Source organism: Arachis duranensis, chromosome 1, assembly GCF_000817695.3.
Source record: "Arachis duranensis cultivar V14167 chromosome 1, aradu.V14167.gnm2.J7QH, whole genome shotgun sequence".
Classification (NCBI taxonomy): domain Eukaryota; kingdom Viridiplantae; phylum Streptophyta; class Magnoliopsida; order Fabales; family Fabaceae; genus Arachis; species Arachis duranensis.
The window spans coordinates 29892069-29912570 of NC_029772.3; the positions used below are offsets into that span (position 1 = coordinate 29892069).

General features: G+C 33.5%; 1 protein-coding gene across 1 annotated transcript; it reads right to left on the reverse strand.

Annotated features, from left to right (window-relative positions):
• Positions 1–883: 883 nt before the first annotated feature.
• LOC107484279 (chaperone protein dnaJ 10) lies at positions 884–5721 on the reverse strand. Its single transcript, XM_052253669.1, has 9 exons — positions 5499–5721; positions 5290–5349; positions 5118–5200; positions 4614–4767; positions 3532–3661; positions 3014–3172; positions 2739–2911; positions 2388–2468; positions 884–1505 (listed from the first exon to the last, which is right to left on the reverse strand). Exons 1-9 carry the CDS (start codon positions 5583–5585, stop codon positions 1221–1223), a joined length of 1212 nt encoding a protein of 403 aa, XP_052109629.1. The 5' UTR covers positions 5586–5721; the 3' UTR covers positions 884–1220.
• Positions 5722–20502: the final 14781 nt, after the last annotated feature.

Genomic DNA, 20502 nt, shown 5'->3' on the forward strand with positions numbered 1-20502 from the left:
TTCTTCGTCACTTGAATAATCTAGGATGTGTTCTTCATTTTCTATATTTTTAGAATTTACTAATTCTTCTTCTATTTGAAATCCTTGTTCCATCATATTATTTTCTTGAGCCATTTTTAATTGTTTAAAAAGTATTGTAACTTCTTCTAATTTTTCTTCAATATTCATAATTTTAGTGGTGGTTTGACTTTTAAATCTGTTATGTTAATTATGTTTTGAAATTTTTCTTCCTTGGGATTCTCTTTTTCCTTATTTCTTTGAAATTTTATGGATGTTAATATTTCTTCAAGCATATCTACTATAGAATTTAATTGTGGGTTAAAAGTATGATATAGATGTGGGGAATCATTTCCATGGTAACATTTTTTAGAAATTCCGTGTGAAAAATAAGTTTTTTCAGGTTTTTGAAGTCCTTCAATAAAACTTATAGTAAAATAAAGATTTTGAGAAAAATCATTTTGTATTGATTTTAAAAATTCGGTGTCATTACAGTTGACATTAGTTAAAATCATTAATTTTTGATCTATTAATTTTGATTATTTCTTCTCTTAAATCTTCTAATTTACTTTTTTCCATTAGGTGACGCTTTTCTTTGTGAAAGGTTACACTTTTAACTTAAAAGTGTAACCTTAGCCACCACTAGTTACCATAGTCATAGCCACTAGAGACTTGGCTTAATAAAGAAATGGGATATTAGAAAATGAGTATTGATATGAGCACTTAAGTTTGACATCGCGCAAGGTTCCTATTTTTTTTTATTTCAATTTATAATTTTTCATACTTGAAGCTTTTAATTTTAAGTTTCCGAAACAATAAAAATATAAAACAAGAAAAGAAATACAAAGTAGGTGTTTGAAGTATGATGTCTAAGGTTTGTAGGCAAATAGATTTTCACTCAGAATACAAAAGTAAGTAGGAACAATATGAATCGTGAGATTACCGGTGGTAATTACAACAGGCAACATCGAGTATATATAGCCTAAAAGTGACATGCCAAATGTAAGTTGGTAAAATGGTAACAGTGGTAATTACAAGCAGCAACAAACATGATTCTCCCTGGTTTGCACCATTTTCTTCACAAAACTATGTTCCAGCACTACCAGCGTACTACAAAGCCATGTTATTAGTATATCGTCTCACTCTCACCAATAGAATGTTGAGAAGGGATGAATCTTTGTTTCATACTCCTTACGTTTTTGCAGATCATTTACTTTTGTAAACTACTCTTCATCGTCCACATCAAATGCTGGATTACAAAGGCATTTGAATAGCCTGCCAATACCCTGCAGAAGCAAAATGAGAATTAATATGCACATATCTTGCAGTAGTTTGCATGGGCATGAGTTGGCTTTAAATTGTTTTGAACATGCCTGAGTAAAAAATGGAGTTCGATAGGAAAGAGCTCTATGTGATTCATCTTCTGAAGAATCAGAACTGCTTCCTTCGTCGTCAGAATCTATAGCGATTTTCTTCTTCAATGTCTCTTCTACTTTTGGATTCTTTTCCTGATCATATTATATCCATTATTAGAAGACATAGCAGTTCATCATCATTGTGACTTGATTATGTTTTAAGCTACAAAGTAATCATAGATAAAATCAAAGAAATGTGAAAAAAAAAATCAAAGAAATGGATCAAGTGAAGTTTTCACATAACATGATCATATATGTTTACCATTGATTAGGAAAGTGGTGTCTAGTATGAGATATACAAAAGAATCTAGTCACTGATGAAAGTTTACCCATGACAAGTTTTCACACGCATATTGCTTTATAGCATCTGAAAATGGGATCATGGTGATGAGGCTAGGGATGGCAATGGGCGGGTAAGCAGCGGCTTTTTGTCCTATTAAATTCTGTCCCTACTCTACAATAATATGTATAGACCCATTCCACTTCTACTCGTAGGTAATAAAATTGAACCCTAATCGACCTCTGCGGATATTCTATCCGCATCTAAAATTATTAAAATTCAACAAATAAAATTAAATTTTTAAAAAAAATTATATAACCATTATCACATACATAATATAAATTAAAATAAAAACATAAGAATGATACAATATTATTAATATTTTACTAATTATTTTATATATATTATATACATATCAGGGCGGGTAATACCTAAACTTGGGTAATACCTAAACTTGACCCTTCCCGCCCTGCCCAAGACCTGTTCCCGCCCAAAAACCCGTCTCGCATCGGGTCGAGATATTACCTGTCCCAATTGGACAGAGACGGGATGGGTCTCGCGAGTCCGGGTAATATTGTCATCCCTAGACGAGGCTCACATGAGTAAACAAGAACTATTAGAGAGAACAATCCTTATGTTTGTATTCTTTAAAAGTTGAAAGATAGAATACTTGATAAGTAACTTAAGATGGGCACCTGAAATATCTTCCCAAGAATTTTAAGAGCATTTGCCCGAACTTTAAGTTCCTCTTTCTTAACATTTTGTTCCCTCAGCACCTGCAAGAATATATTAGTATGAATATGAATCTGCTATCCCTTTCAGTTCCTGAATTCTGCTAGCAAGTGATATCTTCCAGCTCTTCCAAAAGAAGTCATATCTTAAGTTCATTGTCGCTCTTAGATTACCATATGGAAATAGAAGTTATCTTTACATAGAATAGCTTTATTTTTATATGGATTATTGATCCATACTACAGTAACTAAATATACCAGATTGCACGAACACAAACACAAAATAATTTGAAGTAAAAGAATTTAAGAACCTACCATTTGGCACACATGTGCAAGAGTTACTTCTATGTCCACCACATTTAACTTCCACAAAGAATTCATCCATGTATCCTTATTAATATGAGAGTCAATATCATTTTCTGGGCCACTACCATCCGTTTTACGTTGCTTGTAGATGTCTTCTTGAAACTGTAGCAACTGATAAGCACCTAATTTGTACGTGCTCAATAAAATCAGACATTTAAGTTTGAATAACTAGCAAACAGAAAATTTTTGCGGGTGGGGGGTGGTTAACATTGGAATTGTTATACCTTTAGCAGCCGTAAGCTGTGATTTCCAGAAATGTCCTTTGTTGCGAGCCCACTCAGCCAAAAATGGCACTCCAAGATAAATGGCTTTCTTCCCTAGTTCTTGTGCTGCCTGTCTTGAGTATATATACCCTATGGTGTGTAACATATCAACTCCAAAGGCTGCATTGGCATTCAGAGATGACGGAGAGTGAAAATTAATTGGTAGTACCATTGATACAATGACATGTAACAAATTCAATTTTTGCGTCGTGATATAGTGGTTGTGCACTTATGAATCATGATGAAGCTCATCATTTACAAGACATCATGTGAAACATCAAATATGTAGCATCTAAGTTGATAATTTCATAATCAACTTTTCAATCAGAGAAGTGTTAATTCATGGTTAGAGTTTGTGGATTTTTCTCTGTACGAGGCACTAAATAATCTGCAGCATTTCATTACTAGCAATTGCATCATGTGCTCAGTTCAAAAGGAAATAATAAGAAGAAAATAAGTTGGATGGATGTTTAACTAACCTGCACGAGAAAGCCGTCTTGCTTCAGATTCTGCTTGATGTAAGAATCCCTTTTGGTCACCATGAACATATTGACCAAGGAAATCTTTCAAAAACCTTGCCAATTTTTCCTCCCTTTCTCTTTGGACAGCCTACAATTTATTGAGACAGAGTACACAATTGAAGACAAAGTAAAATAAAATAAGGGGATAATATTTTCCTTTTACTAAAGCTGAGCTAACTCTCAATCTGATCTCATCTCTGGCACTGTGATTTTTTCCCGCCCAAGGAAAGAATGCATTATCAATACAACAGAAAGAAAATGATCCCAGGTATGGAGTGAAATGGTATGGTTAGGAAAATGTCATAAGAAAGTGCTATAACAGAAAGAAAATTACAGGTATCTAAATTTCCTAGTAAAAGAAAAAAATTAAAATAGAAGTCGCTTAGATCTTAATAGAACCCACTATCCAGCATCATAGTTCCAGTTAAAATGAACTGATATTTTATAGCTGTGAACCTGAACACCTCTCAGCTAAGATAACTATTAGAAACTTCAAATGGTGCATTGCAGGCTTGATATATAAGGTACTGTCTTTTTAACTTGACTGTTTTTGAGAAACGAAGTTAAATCATCAAGAAAATTGGGAATTACCTGGAGTAAGAAAAAAAAATTATAATAGGTAAATTACCCTGATGGGATATTCATAATAATTTTAAGTGAGCAATAGGAACTTTGCTAGTTATACATCTTTTCCATCAACATAAAGAATGAACAGGAACAATAAGCTTACAACCTAAACTATGACAGTATGGCCTAAGCTGTCACTTTAATTGAGTGTTTTGAAACAGTAATATTATTCATATTATCAGCAATATAAGGATTCAGGAATGAACTTTGAGTTTTGTGTTAAGAAAAATGATTATCTTATATTAAACAAACTACCCTGATTGAATTTTCATCATAATAAATGGAAGTAGGAGTAGGAACTTTCCTAGTTATACATCTAGTTCTACCAGTCTAAAGAAAGAACAGCAACTGTAAAATTACATCGTTAACTATATGGTCTGAGCTTTTAGTTTCTTTTGGCAAAACCTACTTGCCTTTAACTTTTCATTCATTTTATCAAGGTCATTGCTTTCTTCGGATAGTTCAGAAGAAGCCATCGTTGCCACAGCTAGATGCCCTACATAGTCCTCGAACAATTCACTTCCGAAGAGCAGTGCAAACACAGCCATGGGGTCAAGCATTGTTTCTCTGTCAAGGAACCAATTAATCATTAAATAATAATAATAAAAAAGAAAAACCATCTTCAATTTCTCGGGAGATAACTATTTTGGACTATACATGTAGGTACAGTACTGATCATTGCTTCAAGAATGGACTATACTGGTTTCTGGTTACATTCTTCATCCCCGCTTGAGTAATTAACTTAGGTTACAATCATCAACAAACAAGACTAAGCCTGAGCCTAAGGGAAGGGAAGGCTTTCAGATTCAATTCAATCAAATCCTGATTGTTATCACTTATCAAACTACATAAATTGCTTTGGCATAAAATGATATTAAGTTGAAACACATCATCATCATCATCATATTCATGCGTACCTAGACACAGAATGCTTCCCATTCTGATCATACGCATTCCTCTGTACCGGATCACTCAAAACCTGGTATGCTTCACCCAAAACCTGCAAAACCACCACAAAGTGCGTTCGTTCTTATCTAAAATTAGCATAATTAATTGTTATTCAGTAATCTGAACAAGCTCAAGCAAAACCTGAAATTTTTCAGCTGCACGAGGATCGTTTGGGTTTTTATCGGGATGAACCTGCATTGCCTGCTTATCACAGTAAAACAACCGCAAAATTCACCGATCATAACAGGTGAATAATAGCAATAATCACGATTCCAATAAACCACAAAAAACAGGAGAGAACAACGTCAAAATTGCGAAAAAAGAAATGGTAAAATTATAAAGAAATTAACCTTGAGGTAATAAGCCTTGCGAATTTGGTCTTCAGAGGCAGAAGAAGAGACTCCGAGAATATTGTAGTACTCCATATCCTTCACCATTGTGTGTGTGTGTGTTTGCAAAGATCAAAGAGAAACGGAATGAGGAACTGTAACTGTAAGTGAGTGACGCTGGGAACGAAAGAAAGAAAGAAAGAATAAGGTATGGAGATGAAAAGAATCACGAGGGAGAGTTGGCTTTACAGTTCTGAGTTGCAATATTGTATTTCACGGGAGCTCCTTTTTCGCGGGAGGATACAATTTTTTAAGAACGATTCATTTGCCTCGGTGGCGCTGGCCACTCTCGCTATCATCACAACCATTAAGCCGCTTTTTTCTTTTTCTTCTTTGACTAAAAGCTCTATTTGGTCACTTCTCCTCTTACTATATTCTTTAGTTACACTCATTTTTTTTTCTTTTTTGAATTTTATACAAATTAATAAAACGTAGAACGAAATAACAACCATCATCACTAACATTAGAAACTCAATTTGATCATCTCTCTTTCGAATTATCTTTTAACTTGACCCTTTAAATATACGCTTTCTAATTTTGGTGTTGGGTTTCTAATGGTATTTTAAATAATGTGAAGATTTGATTTTTTTTTTTTATATAGTGAATACAAATTTAAGGGTTGAATGTATTAATTTTTAAAATTTTTTTTAAACATGCAAATCTAAAAATTAGATTTGAGTTTTTTATTTAAAATTTTTTTATACATATAAATTTAACATTAAGAATATTTTAGTATTAAAAATTTTTTAAATATGCAAATTAAATTCTAAATTTTATATTTTAGACAAAACTAAGCCTTCAATTTATTCATCACCTTCACCATGCTATAAATCAAACTCTAAGTTTTGTATCCCAAATAAAATTGAATCTCTAAATTTATCTCCATATCCATCAAAAATACGTCATAGCTCCATAACAGTATATAAAACATACTTGGTCTCCTTTATTAAAAAGAACAGCTTTAAATATACACATTATTATGTAAAATATGGAATAGATATTACTATTCCCTTTTAATAATATCATTCTAAATTTAATAAGTATTTCATTATAGATTGCAAAATTTTGCAAATAAAACTAGTGCTGTCAATTTTGAAGAAGTGAAGTAACAATATTCACTTCCCATAAAATAATTCCTCAAACTTTATAAAGACAAATTCTTCTATTATCAATTGAAAACTGGTTATGCAAGTAAAAAGTGTGAATAACAATGTAAAATTATTTTGAATACATTAATTTTCTTTTGTTATTCCTACTAATATGGTTAGAGTAATACTAGGGAATAATAATAAAAAAATAATACTAAGAAAACAATAACACAGTTACGTTATTTAATTTAACATTTATAATTATATATATATAACATCTATAATTACTATTCCGGAGCTTACCTAGAACTGGACGGTGGTTGGGCTTGTTTGTGAGGCCCAAGCGTTGGAGGAGTGTGGTCTCCGACTTGGTTTACGTCTGGGAGCCTCCTTTCGACTTGTGTGTGAGAGAGAATGGGGGGTGGTACCTGCAAAGACACTTCGATGCCTAAGTCAGCATGGGGTTAAGCAGGTTTAGAATGTATTGGGACTTAGAGATACCTGAGGGGTGTCAGGGTATTTATAATAGTGATCCAATAACCACCATTGGAGTAGTGCCACCTTTTTAGGTGGATAACCGTCCCTTTATCTAGGGATTGTTGGGATATGGCTTCTAGAAGTGGGTTGAGAGATTTTAGGGGCAGTTACTTATTTGAATAAGTGTTATCTGCTAGCTATCTCTTAAGCCTGACTTCTTTGGGAAGAAGTATGTGTTGAGTCCGACCTCTTTTGAAGAGGTCAGTGAATAACGAAGGCCAATCTTTGGATTGGGCCTTTTAGCGTATTTGGACCTGGGCCATAGCGTTGGGTCAGGGTAGGAACAGTGCCCCTACTCGAGTCCAATCTCTTTTGCTTATGAGTTGGATTCGAGTATTGAACTTGGGTCTGTAGCCGACGTGATTTTAAATTTCTTAATCGCCAAGTCTAATCAAACGTCGCGTCCGTTGGGGTTTTCGCATTTACACGTGGGAACAGTTACATTGGTAACAGCGCGTTTCTTTAATGATCGCGTCAATTTACCCTTATGCCCCTGGCGTGCTATAAATACTTTTCCCTCTTTAAACGACTTGTTTTTGGCCAAGTCTTTTTTCTAAGACTGATTGGTACAACTCGTTCTTTCCGAGTTATTTAAGGCTTGTAGGCTTTGTATGAATGGTTTTAGCACATCGTGCTTAACTAGAAAATATTTCTTATCCTAATTTTGTACAACTCGTTCAGTTCGAGTTGTTTTGAGGATGCATGACTTATTTTAATACAAATCGCTTGTTTTGAGACTTGTAATTATTTTTTAGTATAACCTCGTCTAGCTCGTTTGATACGAGTAGTTTTAAGGTTTTACGATTTGCTTTATTTCAAATCGTTTAATTAAAACGTGGCTATTTCTTAATCTGATTACATACAACTTGTTTAAATTCGAGCTGTCTTTAGGACTCCACAACTTGTTTTAAGTACAACTTGTTTTACTTTGAGTCCTTTTAAAATATCAGATCATCTTTGTAGCCATCAGACTTCGTTGTTTTATCCATTGTGCCCCTGCTCGAGGTTGAGTTTTATAAAGTCGAACTCGAGCAATCAAGCAGATTGGATTATCGAATGAAGCCTTTCAATGATTTGTTCAACTCGTTCATTCCAAGTTTTTTATAGATGACTTGTTTTTTATACAAGTCACTTTTTCGAAGCACAACTCGTTATATATCAAGTTGTTTTGCGCAATTTATTTTAATACAAATTGCTTAGATCATATGGTTATTTTTACTTGATTTTGTTCAACTCATGAGCTTGAGTTGTTTTAAATCATCAAGCCGTATTATAACCATTAGACACCAATTTGAACCTCGTCGATTTATCCGAGCGACCATTGAAAAGGTCAGCTCGTGATTTTTGCGCTTTGTCGAGCATAAATTGGCACCTTAGGTGAAGGAATTATATGCTTATTTCCTCCCCTTTTTAGTTTTTACAAGATTGTCATCCTTGTGTATGATACAACTTGTTTTACACAAGTTGTTTTTTAGGATAGTTTTTACGTTTTGATTTTGTTCAAAAACATTTACAATCCTTTCTTTCCTTTTTAACTCATTCCTATATGAGTTATTTGGTCGAAGGATTTTTGTTTTGATTTTGCTTTAGTGATTTTGATACAAATCATTTTTTAATACTTTGCTTTAATGATTTGTTTTTATACAAATCACTTTTAAAGCTTTGGTTTTAAGTTGATACGACTTGACACAAGTTTTTTGAAAATATGGTTGACCTCTGGTCCTTTAACAAAGGACTTCAATAACTTTCACAATACTTGATATTGGTCCCTTTAGGTGGGTTTTACCAACTTTCTTTGCTTGCTGCATTGCTAACATTATTTCAAAGGGATTTGAGCCTTTATTTGAACCTTTTTCTCAAGATTTTACTGTGTTTTATCCTTCGTCTTTAGGTTTTTGTTAGGCTTGCCTTTATAACCTAGGCCAACTCATCTGTTGTTGAGCCGTGAGGTTTTGGCATGAGCCTTTACTGGGAACATTAGACTTTTAGGATTTAGAGCAGAGATTTTCCATTACTTAGTTCGGACGATCACTTTGACTTATCATTGAGTTATTTTCTTAACTTAGGTTATTTTTGCGATACATTTCGCTCTGCTCGGAGGCTTTTCCGACTTACTAGTCATTTGCCATCTTATTGCTGAGTTCTTATGATCGTCTTTTATAACCTCTTTACACGAACTTGTACCTCGTCGCTTTATCTTGCCAACCTTGTAGGTCGGGCAGCAGATTTTTGCGGTTTTTCGAGCTTAAGTCGGTGCGTGTCGTAGAAATACTAATGGAAATTTCTCTTCAAATTGCAAGCATGTCACGATCTTGGGAGCTCAGCTCCATTCAAGTTGGACATTTTGTAGTAACCCCTTTCCTAAGACTTCAATAATATTGTAGGGTCCTGTCCTTTTTGTTGTCAGCTTTCCTTCGCCCGAACTCAGTAGCCTGATATTATTTCTTATCAAGATAAGGTCTTTTGCGGCGAATCTCATAGCCATCCTTTGTCAAGCTCTTTTCTTATTCGAGTTTGCTCTCGAATTTCTAGAAGGAGGTCAAGCTTTTCTTTTGAACTTGAATGTTACCAACTTCCTTGTAGAATTTCTCGAAGCCTCTTTTCTTATCTGAGTTTCCTTTCAGATTTTTGGAAGGAGGTCGAGTTCTTCTTTCGTGCTCTAGCGTCATTGTAGAATGTTGTCTTTGGTTTTTGATAATTTTGGACTTGGCTCTCATAATAAGCCAGTGCCCCTACTCGAGGTCGAGCTTCATGAAGTCGGACTCGAGTATTCAGTCATGCCATTCTTTACTATTTGTTGTTATATGACTTTTGCAAGTTATTTTGGACTCTCTTTTTGGGAGGTCGGATAACTTGTTTTATACTTGTTGTGTCAACCTAGTAAGGTCGGATCCTTATCTCTTGGCTTGAGGAGGCATTCTTATAAATCGCCATCCTTTTTCAATTTGTTTTAAACAAATTGTTGTGAGGTCGGGTTTACATCCTCTTCGTGTTGATGTTTGATTATGGTCACGCTGTCCTTAAGTTATATGTGCAATTCGTTTTAGGTTTGCCCCTTGCCAGCTTGATTTAGTACAAGTGGTTTAGTGAGGTCGGACCACGATTTGCATTTATAACTTCTTACACCACTTTGGATCTCGTCACTTCAAGTCAGAAAAATGTGCATTAGGAAGTAAGGTGTCCTTTCTAGATGTAGTATCCCTTTTGTTGTAGACATGGCATAATCTAGGTAGATTGTTTTCAAGTATGTTGTAGTAGTTTTTTTTCAAGTCTTAAGTGACTTTGTTGGGATCTTTTCATTTTGGTGTTGGCTTTTCTTCGTCCGATTTTGGCCTGATGTCATTTTGAATCAAGACAAGGTTGTCAGTTGATAAATTTCTTCGTATGACCTTCTCATGGCCATTTATGCTTGGGATCTGGTTCTCGAAGTCGTACCTCAAGAAAGAGGTCAGACTTTTCTTTGTAAGCTCTAAGTCTATCCGACCTTGTTGTAAAGTCGAACCTTTAAAAGAGGTCGGACTTTTCTTTGTGAGCTCTAAAAGAGGTCGGATTTTCCTTTATAAATTCAGAAATTTCGACCTCATTGTAGTTTGACCTCTAAAAGAGGTCGGATTTTCTTCGTAAGCTCTTAAAGGAAGTCGAATTTTTATTTGTAGACTTGAATCCCCATAAGAGGTCAGATTTTCTTTATAAGCTTGGATCCTTAGAAGAGGTCAGATTTTTCTTTTTAAGCTTGGAAAGAGGTTGGACTTTTTTTCTAAACTTGGAGGTTTTCGACCTGATTGTAGACTCTGATCTTTAAAAGAAGTTGGAATTTCTTTCTGGTAATCTTCGAGATTTTCGACCTCATTGCAGAGTTGATCACGAAAGAGGTCAGATTTTTCACAAACTCCAAAAAGAGGTCGGATTCTTCTGAGCAAATGAGGTTTTAGACCTCACTTGTAGAGTCTAACCTTTAAAAGAGGTCGGACTTTCTTCGTGGGATCTAAAAGAGGTCGGATTTTTCTTTATTAGTCTGGAGGTTTTTTGACCTTATTGTAGAGTCTGACCTTTAAAAGAGGTCGGACTTTTCCTTCATGAACTTTGCAAGAGGTCGGATTTTCTTTGTGAGCTCCAAGCTTATCCGACCTTGTTGTAAAGTCTGACCTTTAAAAGAGGTCGGACTTTTCTTCATGAGCTCTATAAGAGGTCAGACTTTTCTTTATGAGCTCTCTAAAAGAGGTCGGATTTTCTTTATGAGCTCCCAGCTTATCCAACCTTGTTGTAAAGTCTGACCTTTAAAAGAGGTCGGACTTTTCTTTATGGGCTTTCTAAAAGAGGTTGAATTTTGTACAACTTTCTCCGACCTGGTGGACTTCTTTGAAGTTGCTGAGATAGTTATGTGGATAAGTAGATCCATCATAGGGATCCATGTTGGGATATTGAAAATTTGTTAGGACCTTTGTACGCATGACCTCTTTAGAGAAAAGATCATCCCCTCCAATGAAGATTGGGCCTTTGTCACTCCGACTTTCTTTTTCCTTTGGATTGGATTCCAGTTTTCTTCCTGGAAGACATCCATCTTTATTGGTGTGCAAACGACATTAAAAAGATGTGCCATGTGAATTTTTCGTGTTATTCACTGCTCTGTTGTAATTGATATGTGAATCCAATGAAGAAAAACTGGATTCATCACTTCATTGCCGGATTGGGTTGCATTCAAATGGACTGATGCTGCATTTTTTGGCATAAGTTGAAAAGAAAGGTTTCATTGTTTTTATCAACAATGTTTTCCCTTCTTTCTTCAATTACTGACTAATATGGGATATTTTATTTATTTATAAAACCTGTGTATTTGGAACATGCAACTGCTCCATTTCATGAGTGGGTATCATGGATTTTTCCGAGATTGTAAGTCGGCACAGATGTCATTGTCCATCCTATTTCACGAAGAGGTTGGAATTAGTCACGTTCCCTTTTTCTCTTTTTTTTTACGTAACTTCTTTTGCCAATTGAATTTTTTGAATTGAAAATTCTTTTATTCAATTGGCTTTCGAGTTCGTTTTTTTCCACGTAACTTCTTTTGTCAATTGAATTTTCTGAATTGAAAATTCTTTTATTCAATTGGCTTTCGAGTTCGTTTTTTTTCATGTAACTTCTTTTGCCAATTGAATTTTCTGAATTGAAAATTCTTTTATTCAATTGGCTTTCGAGTTCGTCTTGGTTTGCTTTCTACAATGGCCTTGGGACGGTGCTTTCTTCTCTTTTAATCCAATTTAACTGTAGAAGTAGAATCATCATCCCTATTTGATATCCTCTGTCCATTGGGAGAAGTTTTTTACGGGATTTTTGGTATCCATAGAAACTGTATTCCAGCTTCTTTTTAACATGCTTTCATCTTATTCATGTCGAGTGGTTGTCTGACCATCTTGTTGATCATTCGCCATTATCAAGGGTTGAGCTCCAGGTCCCCGGCAACGGCGCCAATGTTTCGGGGCTTACCTAGAACCGGACGGTGGTTGGGCTTGTTTGTGAGGCCCAAGCGTTGGAGGAGTGTGGTCTCCGACTTGGTTTATGTCTGGGAGCCTCCTTCCGACTTGTGTGTGAGAGAGAATGGGGGGTGGTACCTGCAAAGACACTCCGATGCCTAAGTCAGCATGGGGTTAAGCAGGTTTAGAATGTATTGGGACTTAGAGATACCTGAGGGGTGTCAGGGTATTTATAGTGGTGATCCAATAACCACCGTTGGAGTAGTGCCACCTTTTTAGGTGGATAACCGTCCCTTTATCTAGGGATTGTTGGGATATGGCTTCTAGAAGTGGGTTGAGAGATTTTAGGGCAGTTACTTATTTGAATAAGTGTTATCTGCCAGCTATCTCTTGAGCCCGACTTCTTTGAAAAGAAGTCTGTGTTGAGTCCGACCTCTTTTGAAGAGGTCGGTGAATAACGAAGGCCAATCTTTGGATTGGGCCTTTTAGCGTATTTAGACCTGGGCCATAGCATTGGGTCAGGGTAGGAACAATTACATATTTATTACATCTAAAATTATTTATTTATTTAAATAATAAGTAACGAATACAAAATAACAAAACAAAATGCAATAAAAAAAAGGTTTAAAAAAGTAAGTTTTGACTCTATATTTTCCAATCTATAGCTTTCAAACATGATACTATTGTCATTTAGTAGTCTTTCAGTCCTCTAGTATAATATTTTATTTTATATAATTAACTTACATCAAAATTTATTTTTACTCCGACTAACTTTTAATATATTGTCATATTTTGTTTTATACATTATCATGAATTTTGTGTACAAAATTCATATATTATGCTAAGCTATAGGATAATTGAAAAAAAGTGTGATAAATTTATAAGTTCTTAAGAAAAATAAAATATTTAATAAGTTATTGAAAATTTTTTGTAATAGACTTATGAGATTTTGGGAAAAATATTAAATAAAATTCAGAAAATTGCATTGCTGGACTCAATTTATTTTCTGTTAGGTGTTTATAAGTGTATAATAATTTTTTTTTAAAAAAATTTTGGTACTTGATTTTTTTAAGAAAAACTATAAACCCATCATTAAATGTTTAGATACATACTTGTTTTGTTACTCTATTAAGCTATAGTATATGTTAATAATATGATATTAAAGTCATTCAAAATTAATAGAATTAAATTAATATTAGAGATTTAAATTTTGATAATAGATTAAAAAAAGCTCCGGAAAAAAAAATTAAAAATCTATTAATATATAATGGTTAACTAGCCACACAGTGAATTCACACACTATTTAGCACTGTTAAATGATGGCTGAGAGAGTGACAGCTGTCTTAGGTAGTTTTGTTTTTTTCCTCCTCATAATAGGAGATATTGGTAGCATTTAATTGACTGTTAACACATCACACGAATTGCCTTTCGTTGATCAGCCAAATGCTTTAATTTCAAATACTAAGCAAAACTCATTAGCGGGAATTTTTCCAAAAATTTTTTTGAATGCGTTTTAAACTTTTACTCTTCTTCAAATGTAATTTCGAATTTATCAATTCTCTCTCTCTCCCTCTCTCTCTTTCCTCAATTTATTTCTCTCTCGATTCAATCTCATACACATGATTGATCGATGGTGAGGAATCGGCGCCAGAGATGGTGATGCGAAGCACGACGGCGACGCGCACAAAGTATGTTGCAGGGACAACCCAACCCCCACTGTTTTGAATCGGACAGCTTTGCTTAGGAAAGGCCAAGTCGTGCAGCGGCTCACTCCACCCGCAAATGACTTGAAGTTTCTCTGCTCAATATTTTCCACTAATCTTTTTATCTGGTGTGTAGGTATGGCGAGTTAAAGATTTTGGATGTCGGGTGTAATCTATAATGTAAGTTACCATTTTTGAGTAGCACAACTTAAGTTTTAAAGGCAAAACACATCTACTAATGCTACCAATTTAGATTCTGTCCAACTATTTACTTCTAGCCTAAAATTATTTCGTTGTTGTCAGTTTTTTCCAATCTTTTGCTCTCCTCAATCTTGCACTGTAATACTGGAGCAGTAGTATACTGGAGGCCACCACTGCTGTAAATCCACCGCCGGAGAAGAAAGTCATTGCAAAGAGGGGAGAGAAAAAATTGGAAGAAGAAAAGTAGAGAGGAAGACCCGAAGCAGAAAACGTGGGAGAGGAGGAGCCCTTTAGCTACCATACACCGCCGCTTCACCGTCGTCACCGCCGGAAAGGATCATAGCCACTGTGCCCTTGACCTGGTCTTGCTTTGCCCCCCTTATCTGTTCTGCCTCTTCCATGGGATTTATTTTGATAAATTTAGTTTTTAAATTGCTATTTTGCTATTTTCTCTTTCTGCTCTTCCCCTGCCATTAAAAATCATGAGACAGAAGTGCAAGTATGAACTAAAGGTATTTTTCTTTCGTGCAATTTCTGTTTTATAACAGTGATAACAAATATGGTGACCAAAAGCATATATTGTAATATTCACTTCTAGAGCTCATACATTTTCTTAATTATTCATCCAAAAACGTGTTTTGAGATCCATCTTTTAAAGATCTTATTCTTGAGAATCAATGATAGTACTATCAACATTGAGAATCTCTGATTTGTCTTCTGATCAAATGATAATGGTATATGGATAAATTTTAGTTTGTTCAAATCTGCATTGTATAATCCTAAATTATTTCTGGCAAAATACACTATTTCTGCCAACTAAATTTATTTGAAGCATACTATTTTATATTTGCATTTTGGTCTCTGGTCATTACGTTATTTGATCTATACTTATTTTGGTTTATATGTTTGGTATGTGATACTGACAGAGATGTTTATATCCCAAATTTCTCCTCTCTTGCAGATTCCATGATGCAAAAGCCGTGTCACTAGCACTTAGTGTTCTTGAGAAGCTTATTGAGCTTTTAGGGAGCAAAAGTAGCCTCATTGAAGTAGGTTCTAAACTTCACACGGTATAGTACTACTACATAAGCTAAGAATTCCCTTCAGTATAGAAGAAATTTTTGCATCATCAATTTAACATTTTTGCTCTGGAATATATCTTCTGCCTTTTTTGTCAATGAATCGGTCTCATATGTTCTTATTTTGCAGATCCATGCCATGTTTGATTTGGGTTATCTGTGGGGATTTAATTTAAAGTGAGATTTCATCTACGACAAAGTCATAAATTTGGTTACAGTACATTTTATGTAGAGGGCAGAAACTGAACTATTTTTAATTATGCTATTGAATAATTATCTGTTAGACCAATCTTTGTTGAATCTCCATTTGAATATATTTTGAACTTTGATCTGAACTTAATAGCTTGATCTTTTTGCTTAGCATACTGAATATTTGCCACCATATTCTTCTTTAAGAGTGGGCTAGTGCAAGTTGTTGCTTTTTTGTTTATGGGATCAGAATTTATATCTTTTGTTTGATACTAATTATATATAGATGAAAGGTCAATTTGTAGTTTACTACTTTACTTTCTTTGACAAAATGAAAAGTCATAAGAAAATTATATATCTGAAGTTTGGTTTCTGATTTTACTTTTCTTGAAAGACTAATTTGTAGTTTATTTTACTAATTTAATTAATTTCCAAAATTTTTATTTGAACTTTTTGTAAAAGTTATTTGTTTATCTGGTCATTTGTTACAAATGAATGTAGCAGGTAAGAGGGAGAGAGAATTTTTTAAACATTTTAAAACATGAATCTGTGAATTATGAAGTACTTTCTTGGTTAGTATATCAATGCTTTTTTTTGTTTTAATTGGATACCTTTTTGGCTTTACTATGTTTATTGATATGCTATTCATTTCGAATTGGATGATGATGCCAATGGGTCATCTAACAATTCATCTTAGTTCTCTTTCTCTTTAATATTTTTTTTGTTGCATTATGTGTTGTTCATTGAGTAGAGGAAGATTGTCAGTATTTATTATGTGCTTTCTGCATAAAGCATATGGTTTTCTCTTGGTTTTAAATTTTCTTTCTTAGCACGTATATATGATTTTTTATTTTTTATTTTTGTTTCTAACAAGTTCTTTATGTCTGCTGTCATAATATTTTAGTCTGTAAGTCATTCTTAAAATTCCATTCATTCTTATGATTGGGAATACCACAATGAGCAGCATTAAAAGCAGAATTATGTGAAAAGGCATTAATAATAACTCATTATTATGTAATTTGCAATGGTCAGCATTAACACTTTTAATTAAGGTGAGGAGATAGATTTGCTGATAGATAAATGTCTTATATAATGATCTTTTCCTTCCTAAAGCATTTTATGGTGGCATTAACACTCTTTAAATTGACATTTGTTATTTAAGTTTGATGTTTTTTCATTTCTTTAACAATTGATAAATAATAGATGAGACTATTGGACAGCAAAACCAATTCTTGGTCTAACTTTTAATTTCCCGCATTAACACTCTTTAAATTGACATTTGTCATTTAAATTTGATATTTTTTCATTCGTTTAACAATTCATAAATAATAGAAGGGACTATTGGACATCAAGACCAATCATTGGTCTAACTTTTAATTTCTAACATTAAATGTTTCATAAATTAATTAATTCATTAATATAACTTGACCATCTGTAATTTATTGTTCAATCTTATTTGATAACAAAGGATAAAGAGAGTGGCGGTGTTCTATTGTTCTAATAATTTCACCTTTTTTTATGTCATTACATTCATAATTATATTGGCGGTCATAGAAGAATTGTTTTATTTTTTGCTTAGTAGATAGTCGACATGACGACATTGTTTAATTCCATGAATTAATTCTAATTGCTTAAAATTATTATTTGCTTTAATTTCTTTCTTCTTTTGGTTTTAATTGTTTATTGTGTGATAATAATTGATGTGATTTAGTGTTTCAGTATTATCATGTTTGTGTATATGAAAAATGGGATGAAAATTTGTGTTCATCAGTGATGTTTTTACAGTGAAAAAAAAAGAAAAATAATTAAGCTTTCATTTCCTTTTTTGCAGCTTCGATACTTCTATAGGCAGCCACCACTATGTGAAAACTTAGTCCATAGTGTGCATAATTTAATTATAAGATTTTCTTCCTAAAATTTGTTTGGTAATGTGTTATGTTTGGTTCTTTCTATGTTATATATGTTTTGGCAAGATGTTATTTTTCACTTTTTTTCTTAAATAAAATAATCTCCCCCTTCTTGATTTGTGCTTTATGCAATGTCTCGATTCAAGATTGAATTCCAAATCTAAATGCATATAGTATAGATTACATTAATTTTTTGTGAGTGTGTTTATTGGTATTTTGATTTCTTTTGTCCTTTGTTAGTAAAATCAAAATTAGTCTTCTAATATAATTTCTTATGGAGACAATATGTCATCACTTTATGGTTGGTGGTTGGTCTATTTCAATCTATGCCAAATTAATAATCATAGACCTATAAATATAATTTAACTCATCTTTTTGTCTTTTTGTTCTCTTGAGTTTATTTTTCTTTTTTCATGATTGTTTTTATGAATAGATTGAGTGTTATTGGTACAGTATGAGTACTGCAAATGTAGTTGAGTGTGATACTATGATTTATTTATAGGTTGAAGTTTATTTCTTAGTAAAGTACTTTGCTTTAGTTAGGGCTTTTTGTTCTATTATAGAATCATTTCTAAACTTCACTTTCTGTCATATTTTTTTGAAGCTGCAGTTACAATTGGTTTAGACAATTCTTAGGCCTATGTTATAGAACTTCACGAAACTACTTGGATTTTTAGGCTGAAAATAGAGAAAACAAAATGCTTATTCCACAGGTTGTTATTTTTTTTCTCATGAAGTTTTCTCTTATATTAAGATAAATTCCTCTTCTATTTATGTTGTGTTTATGTTAAACAAACTTGCCGCAAAAAATGCCACCATGTATCTGTGAATTTTCAGGTTCATGTGTTTTCTATAGAGAATGGAGTATGTGCTGCATGGAGTCATTGCTTTGGGAATAATGACTGCTGGTGGTCTACTCTCACGAGTGTATCTAGCATCACATGTTTTACAGATTAAGAAGCAAGGTGATTCTGCTGATTTAATTGTCACACTTCAAACTATGACAAGATAATTGTTTTAAGTAGAATTATGTAATTCCTTTTTTCGTTAAACAAAATTTTGGCCATTGTCTTAAAGCATGATTTTTTATTTTTTATTTTTCAATTTCTGTAGAATTTATTTTTCTTTTGGCTTAAAAATATTTTAAGAGTTTAGCTAAAAAGTATATTAAGGGTAGTTGTTAAATTTACAAGTCCTAAAACTTCATTTTATTTTAATTAATGTATTACAAACTTCAAGTCTACAAAATTGTCCACAGATTATTTTTTTTGTCACCACCTTAACATTTAATATAAACAAATTAATTGTGGGATCAAAATCATTCTTCTTGAGTTGTTTTTGTATCAAAATTTGAATAAATATGATCAATTACATGAACTATATACAAATTTTATTAAATCTAAAAAATTTATTAAACATTTTTTGTTTTGTGGTTAACTTCAATAAGCAAGTTAAACCCTAGAATTGGAAGCTTCTTGAGTTTGAAATTTGATCTTAGCAAGCTTAAACTCTAATCATTATGACTGGAGTTGCTCCATTAGCACTAGAAGTCTTTTTTTAAAGGTGGTTGATGAGTTTGAAAAACTCCAAATTAATACTTGTGATGAACAAACATTATTAAAATATTTAATTACAAAATTATTAATTTAATCTTAATTAATCATATGTTAATTATTAATTTTTAGATGCAGGTTTATAATTGGGCCGAAAAACAAAAGTTGCTGCAACTAAGCCCATATTTGTTTTAAAAGCTTCCTATGCTTGATCCAAACTTACTAGGAAAGCAAATGCTTTAAATGGGCCAGCAATTGTGATAACAAGCCCAATTAAAAGTCTTGGTATAAGACCAAAAATGCTTGGTCCGAAATTTAAAAGGAAATGGGGCACATATTGTCTTATTCATTTTAACTAAAACCCATTTCTTTAGTTATGTTACAAGCTTCCAACGGATACAAGCATTATACCATGTGATGGATTCCAAATTTCATTAAATTACCATTTATTGCATGGGAAACATGAGAGAGAAATTTGCAGCTGAATTGATTGATTGTCATAAGTGCTGCACGCTACCTTATGCAAGGGAAGTAAAAGAAAACTTTTTTTTAATTTGTTTAACCACTTAGAATTGCTTTTACTTCAGATATTCTCTTCTCTCTCATCTCTTTCTTCTTCTTTCTTCGGTCATTAACCAGGAAGCCATGGAAGCTACTTGGAGTTATCGAAAGGAAAGGAAAGCAAGCCTAATAACCATCGAGTTGATGGCACAAAAAAGAAAAAGAAAAGTATGTTGTGGCTGAGATTATCACCAAATGTGGTAAGATTTGGTGAGGTAATCTCGGATTCTTCATACTCAAAAAGAAGGAAGAAGATTCAGCCAACAAGGAAGATCTTCGGAGGCATGGCTTGTCTCTGATTCTGCTCAACCACCACAGGAAGTAGCTAGAGTGGCGAAGTGATGGAAGAGGCAGAGATTAGAGCAGATGAAGCCATCATCATCATGAAACATCAAGGGCCAGAAATCCATCTTGGAGAGGAAGCCAAGGATGGAGTGCTCGGATTGATGAAGAGTGATGACCAAGGAAGGACTAGAGGTATTTGCATGTTGGTTTTTGCATGAGTTACCTCTTCTCTCTTTGTGGCCGAACCGGTTTTGTTGTGAAGGAAAAGAAGCTGAGCTCGGGTTTGTGTTTCAACTGTGAAGGCTTCACTTCTCTATAAAAGGGGTGAACAGTCATGGTTTGATTCAAAGAGTAAGGTTTGAGAGTGCAAGGCACAGAGTTCTCAGAGCTACCT

What these genes read in the sequence shown, in the direction of transcription:
- LOC107484279 (XM_052253669.1), bottom strand. Translation starts at nt 5,585, where the DNA reads ATGGTGAAGGATATGGAGTACTACAATATTCTCGGAGTCTCTTCTTCT. An exon ending in GCAAGGCTTATTACCTCAAG is followed by an intron (nt 5,350 to 5,498) that starts GTTAATTTCTTT and finishes TGTGATAAGCAG; the next exon opens with GCAATGCAGGTTCATCCCGA. An exon ending in AAATGAATGAAAAGTTAAAG is followed by an intron (nt 3,662 to 4,613) that starts GCAAGTAGGTTT and finishes AATAAATTGTAG; the next exon opens with GCTGTCCAAAGAGAAAGGGA.